This window comes from Pituophis catenifer, unplaced genomic scaffold (genome assembly GCF_029215685.1).
Source record: "Pituophis catenifer annectens isolate HBS135680 unplaced genomic scaffold, rPitCat1.0.hap2 SCAF_14, whole genome shotgun sequence".
NCBI classification, from domain to species: Eukaryota; Metazoa; Chordata; class Lepidosauria; order Squamata; family Colubridae; genus Pituophis; species Pituophis catenifer.
The window spans coordinates 22,302,911-22,310,346 of record NW_027256894.1 but is presented as its reverse complement, the minus strand read 5'-3'; the positions used below and the strand labels follow the sequence as shown (position 1 = coordinate 22,310,346).

Sequence of the window (7,436 nt, the reverse complement as noted above, 5' to 3'; positions counted from 1 at the left end):
CTGCATGCAATGAGTTCATCGATGGGAGACGATGCAACGTGTCCACACTGAATAAAAACAGAACTTAATAAAGGAGAATATTCGTAGCTCAGGGCTGAAATGAGGGTCTCCTTGGTGCTCTCTGAGCTTGGTAGTTCTCTTGAAGACATTACCAACTAGGTAATGCCATCAGTACTACAAGGGAGAGGAGGAGGAGGAAGAAGGAGAGGAAGGAGAGGAAGGAGAAGAAGGAGAAGAAGAAGGAGAAGGAGAAGAGAAGAAGAAGGAGGAGGAAGAAGAAGAAGAAAAAGGAGAAGGAGGAGAAGAAGAAGGAGAAGGAGAAGAGAAGGCGGAGGAGAAGAGGAGGAGGAGGAGGAGGAGGAGAAGAGAAGGAGGAGGAGGAGGAGGAAGACTGTGGGATCTTTAGTGCTCTCTGAGCTTGGTGGTTTTCTTGCAGACTTTTCATGACCCAACTAGGGAACATCATCAGGGCTACCGCAGCAACCAAACTTAAGAGAGCACCAAGGATCGCTCCAAAACAGAGTTTATGCATTCTTGGCGACGTTGCTCCGTTCGTGGCTGTTATGAAAGCCCTTTGTTCCATCCGGCCCCCTGGGCAAACGCAAGATCCCGACGCGCAGTCCAGCAGGGGCGGCTATTTTGACGCTGGGCTCCGGGCTACCCACAGGGGTCTTCTCCCGGGCCAGAGTCCGAGCTTGCCGGCGGCGTTGAACCCAGGGGCTGCTTGAAGGAGTGATGCTACTGTCCGAAGAGTAATCCGCTGACCGTTTGGACCCAGTCTCGGGACTGGTGCTGAGAAAGGCTCTTCCGTCCTCTGCCAACGGAGACATCCTGGACGTTTTGCGCAGGGAGGAAGGGCTGTTCCAGGGACTCGACCTCGGAGACACGTTTGGGCTCAGGTGATGGTTCGGGTAGGCCGAAGGACTCAGTCTGTTGGAGGAGCTGCTTCTCCTCGGCATGGGAGACGCCGGGTCACTCTCTGGATCCGAGGAGCTGTTGGCCGACAAGTCTTCGCCCACGTCTTGAAGCTCCTCAACTCTCCTGTTCATCGAACGGCTCTTGGCTGGATCCTTGGTGGAGCTTTTCTCCTGGTTCTTCTCCTTCTGGACTTTCTTCTTTGGAGGCTTCGTCCCAATGAGGATGACCTTCATGGCGGCTTTGTCCATGATGCAGAATGACTCATGGGCTTTGATGGCAGCTTCCACTTCTTCAAACTCGACGATGGCGCATTCTTGAGTTCCCACCGGGCTGTAACGGCCACTGAACTTCTTGATATCCTGTGGAAGGTCCCTCCCAGGTTTGAGAATCCGGACGGACAAGATGACCCCGAACTGGATGAAGGCCTTGAGGAGATGCTCCATGACCTTCTCCCGGACTTCTCCGTTCTCCTGTCCTTCATCCAAAGAGTGTCGCTCTTGAGTTGGGGAGATGTCGTAGACCAGAAGCATTCGACTGGGGAGGTTTTCGCTCGGGAACACGGGAACCGGGGCGCTTCGGCGAACTTTGCGGCCATCTTCGTTCATCTCAAGAAGGTCGGAATATTTGAGAGCGTAAGCTGTGGTTCTCCAGTCCCGAGTCAGCTGTTTGATCTGGTAAGAAAGAGGAGAATGTCTGAGCAAAAGCCGGAATCATCCACGGATGCCATGGATGGGCGTCAAAAAGGAACAGAAGGCTGCAAAGAGAATCAACCAGTTAATTATAGGTAGTCCTCGACTTACAACCACATTTGAGTCCAAAATTTTGGTTGCTAAGCAAGGCAGTTGTTAATTTTGCCCCATTTTACGATCTTCCCTGCCTCAGTTGTTAAATGAACCACTCCCGTTGTTAAGTCACTTAACGGTTGTTAAGTGAATCTGGCGTCCCCGTTGACTTTGCTGATCAGAAGGTCTCAGAAGGGGATCACGTGATCCCAGGACACTCCCAACAGTCATAAATATAAATCAGCTGCCAAGCGTCCAGAGTTTTGATCATGTGACTTTGGGGATGCTGCCAATGGTTGTGTGAAAAACAGTCTTGTCACTTTTTTCACTACTGTCATAACTTCGAATGTTGCTAAACGAACGCTGTAAATCGAGGACTACCTGTATGACTTAAATTAACCTGTAAAATCCAGTGGCATGTCAACCTTTATTTCATAAAGTTGGCATAATAACAGGAGCACCTTGGTCTCCTGGACCTTAATTTTCAATAAATATATTTTGGAGTTTTTTTGTCAACCCCCGGGAAATCAGGAGAATTCAGGCAGTTCAAATGAATACCAAGATGTATTGCAAGCTTAAGAGGTCTACAAGAATCTGGCCAACTAACAGTCAAGGGAAATGAGTGGGAGATAAGAAAGGCATTCAAGGTGTGCTGGACTTGGATCTCTTGTGGGCACGCAGAGACTCATGACTGATGAAACATTTGACCCCTCCCTTCTGCTCAGCCTGGTCATCTCCTACAGTCCCTTTCTCTCTAAACCATGGGCCGCAGAGCTGCTGATCAGGCCATGTCTCCCCCCCCACCCCCCCAGTGCTTGCCTTTTTGAATGAGGTCAGCAACTTCACACTGATGTACCCATTCTTGTTCCGCCGGATGTGCTTCAGGAGGAAAGCATCTTTTTCAAGGTTGTCATCGGAGAAATAATATTCTACCTGAGCCACCAGCTTCAGGATCAGGTCGCGCTCGGGGGGCTTCCAAGCAGGGGACGAATCATCCCCGTCATTCTCACTGGGGAGAAAGAGAAAAAAAAAAAAAAGAGGATGAGGATTGCCCAGGAAAGGAACAAGTAATAAACAAATCTGACCCACCTTCTCCGTAACCACTCTAGAAAAGCTTACATAAAATGGACTGGTAAAATAAATAAAAACGCATGTGTGGCTTTCCTTTCCAAGAATCTGTTCCTTTGCACATTCCTCCAACGTTGCTCAACGTGTTCGGGGGAGGGGGGGGTTAGGCATGAAAAGAGTCTGCACAATTCAGTTGGGCTTCCAGCCGTGAGCAGGAAAACAAATATGTATATATATTTTTAATCCAAATAATCTTCGTTCTAAGTCTCTGGGCATCCCGAGCTCTCAAATATTTTGGAACCATCGCTGTATTTTGCAATGAACAGTTCATCTTAAAAAAAAAAATTAAAAAATAACAGTGTGCCTAATGTGTGGGAAGTTTGCAAAGGAACATTTTGATCTGGGAAGGGAAGGGAATTAAAAGAAATAAACAACAATAGAGACCCCTCCCGATCGGGAGGATAACAGGTAATCCTCAATTTACAACCTTCTGAGCAGCAAAGTCCATAGGGAAGCCCGATTCACTTAACAGCCGTGTTCATTTAACAGCGGTGGCAAGAAAGGTCATACAATGAGGCAAAAACCTCACTTAACAATGGTCTCCCTTAGCAGTGGAAATGTTGGAGTCGACTCTCATCGTAAATCGAGAACTACTTGTACGGTGGTTATAATAATCCACACCCATGCTGGCTGGGGGTTATGGCTCTTGTAGTCCAAGCAATGTCTCTGGAGGCTAACTGGTCAGCACCCGTTACTACTCCTCCAAGGTCAGAGAAGTTAGTTACCGTATTTTTCAGAGTATAAAACCCACCTTTTATCCCCCTGAAAAAGAGGGTGAAAATCTGGGTGCGTCTTATACTCCGAATGTAGCCCTGCCCAGCTTCTCAAAGGGAGCTTTCAGAGGCTGAAAAAAACATCAGAAATGAAGCTTAAGAAAAAAAGCCCCCAAACAGAGCTTCAGAGGCTTTTTTTCTGAAGCTCTGTTTCAGAGGCTTTCAGAGGCAGAAAAAGAAGTTTTTTCTGAAGCGGAGTTTCAGAAGTTTCAGAGGCAGGAAAAAAAGCAAAAAAAAGCAAGGCACAGAACTCACAACCAAGGAACCTGTTGCTAAAATTCACCTCTGGGAACAGCTGATTGGGGGTATTCTGGGGAGGCCAATCCATCCGCCAATCAGCTTTTTTCTTATTTTCCTCCCCAAAAACTAAGGTGTGTCTTTTACTCCGAAAAATATGGGTACTTGTCACACTTGATCTCTTTTAAGAAGGGTGGAATTCAACTCCCAGAATCTCCCAGCCCTTAAATTATCCAAGAATGAGAAACGCTGGCTGGGGAGTTTGGGGGTGGGGGGAACCCACCAGGTTTGGCTTAAAGAAGGGAAATGTCCATCTCCCCCTCCCCAGAATAAAATTCCAGAGCAGCAGCTGACTCAAACGGTTGTTGAGCTGGGGAAGCTTTGCCGAGAACCAGATGTGGGGCAGGGCAGCTGTGCTCCTCCCCAGCATCAGATTACAGAGGTTCTTCTGCAGCTGAAGCGCCTCCTGCCCGCCCCAGTGCCAAGTCAGCAGGAGAGCCCCTTCCCGGCATGGCTTCCCCCACGCCCTAGGACTAGGGGTGGGTGGGAAAGGGACCCTCCTTCCCGGCTGTCTGCCCAGCATCTGGCCCAGGAGGGAGAAGAGGGGGCCAGAATGGTTGTTGCAACATCCGGCCGTCTTTGCAACAGGCGAGCAATGCTGCTCTCCTCCCTGGCCCAGCCTTGGCACAGGGTGCCCACGTGGGCTTTGCTTGGGGATATGAGAGGGGGGAGCCTGGAGGGGGGAGGAAAGGCAGCCCACCCCAGCCCCTTCTTCCTCCATCCCTGCTGTGCTCAGGCAGAAAAAACCCTCTCCTTTCCCAGCTTTTAAACAAGGAAGAGATACTAAAATGACAAAAAACAGAGGATTTTTCCAGCAGGATTGCAGGCAGATAAATCGGCTGTAACGCAAATCTTTTCTCCACCTTGCAAAGAGGGGGGCGAAGAATCAGCCAGCTCCTCCTTGGGTTTGTTTTTTTTCCTGACAACGACATGGAGATGCTCAGCACCCCATTTTCCCTGGCCATCCCTCACCCCCTGGAGAAAATACCCCCCCACACACACACACACATATCCTAGAAATGGCTGGGCTGGAAACAAAGGTGCCAAGACAGACATCCTTCTGCCTGGAGGGGCCTGTTGGTTTCCTAAGAGCAGGGAAGCACCGGTCTTTTCAGTCCAGACCTCATCCAGACCCCAGCCATTGCTTCCCAAGACAGACAGACAGACAAATAGATAAATAGATTAGATGATATATAGATACTGGGATTGTATGGATGGATGGATGGATGGATGGATGGATGGATGGATGGATAGATAGATAGATAGATAGATAGATAGATAGATAAGATGATATATAGATACTGGGATTGGATGGATGGATGGATGGATGGATGGATGGATGGATGGATGGATAGATAGATAGATAGATAGATAGATAGATAGATAGATAGATAGATAAGATGATATATAGATACTGGGATTGGATGGATGGATGGATGGATGGATGGATGGATGGATGGATGGATAGATAAGATGATATATAGATACAGAGAGAGGGGGGAGGGAGGGAAGGAGGGAGAGAGGGATGGATGGATGGATGATACCAAGATTGGTATAAAGTCATTCTTTCTGAAGCCTTTGTAACTTTGGCCACTAAATGAATCAGGGGCTACCTCTATCTCACAGCCAGGTTCAGGTGCAGAGCTTACACACTTCTCCATGTAGCCTGCTGAGCTACCATGGGGCACAGGATGGGGGTCCTTTTTTTCCTTTTTTTAAAAAAATGTACCCTCCCTCTGATTCTTTCTTCCAAACACTGATCCAGTTTGACCCAACCCAGCGTTTCAAAATCTGCTAGGATGAAGCTGGAGGTACCAGCAGCTGGGAAGCCTTGGCCAAGCTTCCTTCACAGTATGGGGGCAAAGGTGGTTTGACTACAAACAAACTAGGTTAATCAAATTTTGTTGGGGCTCTCGCTCGGGACCAGGCAGGGACCCCTGGCTAAGGCAGCCCCCTCTGATGGAGATCTCCCCCGCAGAGCTGGAAAACCCCCCAGACTCAGTCAGTGCCAGGAGGGGCTCCAAAACGGGTCGGAGAGGGGACCACAAGGTGAGGAAAGCCCCCCCCCAAAGCTTTTTATTGGCGGGGACTTTCTCCAGCAAACCCCGTCAGGAGAGCGCAGGGTCCTGCCCAGCCTGGCAAACTCAGGACGACCCTCGTCCCGCAGCCCTCGGGCATCAAAGCAGACCCCTCCCCACGGATGCCTCATGCACCCCGTTTTTCCTCCTGGCAGCCCCGCAGCCCATGCTCGACCCTCGCTTTCAGGGCTGCAGCTTCTCCCCACTTTTCAGTATCTCCCCCTCCTCCTTTTTTGCAGTAGGGGGGCTCTTGGGGGGGGAATCTCCCCTTATTCCAAGGCTGCCCTGGCGGAGCAAGAGGGGATCCCCGCCTCCCAGGACTTCCCCCTCCCCGCCGGGCATCCCCGGGGGCAAAACGAGAGCAAGGCGCTAGTCCCTGGGGTCGCCGCCCTCTCCGTGCAAAAGCTTCGCCCCTTACCTGGATTTGCCCCCTCCAAAACCGCCGCAGCCCCGGCCGGAATCGTCTTCGCTGCAGCTGCCGCCGCCCGGCGGGCTCGGCCACCGCGGCTCGTCGTCCTCCGCTTCGGCCACCCGGATCTGCACCGGTGCCGCCGCCGCCGCCTCCGCCATCCTCCTCCAGCCCGGCTCTGCGCAGCGGCTCGCCCGTCGACCGACCGGGCGGCGCCTCCAGCCAGCCAGCCTCCGCCGCGCTCCGCCTCCGATGCTGGGCAGGGCAGGCGGGGACACCCCCCCCTCTCCCCAGTGCACGTGGGAACGCCTCCGCCCAGCCCGCCCGTTGCAAGGAGGGCAGGTCGGCTCCGCTTGGCGCTTCCCGCAGCCAGCCTTGCCTAGCAGGTGGTGGTGGGAACGCCAGCCTTGCAGAAGGCCGAACCCGTGGCCGATCCCGCTTGGACTCTCAGGGCTTGGCGTGAACCCGTGCCTAGCGTTTCTTGGGAATGGGAGCTGGCACACGGGGAAATTCGGCTTTGCGCCTCTGATAGAAAGTTCCTACAGAGAGTGGTAAGGACAGCCGAGAAGATGATAGGAAGCTCCCTTCCCGTTATTCAGGATACTGCTTATTTACAGACTAACAGAGTTGGAAGGGACCTTGCAGGTCATCTAGTCCAACCCCCCCCCAAAAAAACACCGTTTCTGACAGATGGCAGTCCTGTCTCTTCTTGAAAGCCTCCAGGGATAAAGCTCCCACAACTTCCAAAGGCAACTTCTGTTCCATGGGTTGATGGTTCTCACTGTCAGAAAGTTCCTCCTTATTTCTAGGTTGAATCTCTCCTTGATCCCAGGATATCTGTTGGACGGACCATCTGCAACCAGCAACAGCTCCCCATCGCCCTGTGCGTTCCCACAGGGAGCACCTACTCAGGGTGCCGTCGTTAGACAATGTCGGCTGGCGACCCCCAGACGTAGAGCTTTCTCTGTGGGCGCACCCACCCTTTGGAATCAACTCCCCCGGGGGCTCCGGTTGGCCCCTGATCTTTGCACTTTCCGCCATGAACTAAAAA

General features: G+C 51.7%; 1 protein-coding gene across 1 annotated transcript; it reads right to left on the bottom strand.

Annotated features, from left to right (window-relative positions):
• Nucleotides 1-366: 366 nt before the first annotated feature.
• On the bottom strand, nt 367-6,546 carry LARP6 (La ribonucleoprotein 6, translational regulator). Its single transcript, XM_070953350.1, has 3 exons — nt 6,395-6,546; nt 2,520-2,709; nt 367-1,589 (listed from the first exon to the last, which is right to left on the bottom strand). The coding sequence occupies exons 1-3, from the start codon at nt 6,544-6,546 to the stop codon at nt 525-527; spliced, it is 1,407 nt and encodes a 468-aa protein (XP_070809451.1). The 3' UTR covers nt 367-524.
• Between the last annotated feature and the right edge of the window lie 890 nt (nt 6,547-7,436).

What these genes read in the sequence shown, in the direction of transcription:
- LARP6 (XM_070953350.1), bottom strand. Translation starts at nt 6,546, where the DNA reads ATGGCGGAGGCGGCGGCGGCGGCACCGGTGCAGATCCGGGTGGCCGAA. An exon ending in TTTGGAGGGGGCAAATCCAG is followed by an intron (nt 2,710 to 6,394) that starts GTAAGGGGCGAA and finishes CTTTCTCCCCAG; the next exon opens with TGAGAATGACGGGGATGATT. An exon ending in TGCTGACCTCATTCAAAAAG is followed by an intron (nt 1,590 to 2,519) that starts GCAAGCACTGGG and finishes CTTTCTTACCAG; the next exon opens with ATCAAACAGCTGACTCGGGA.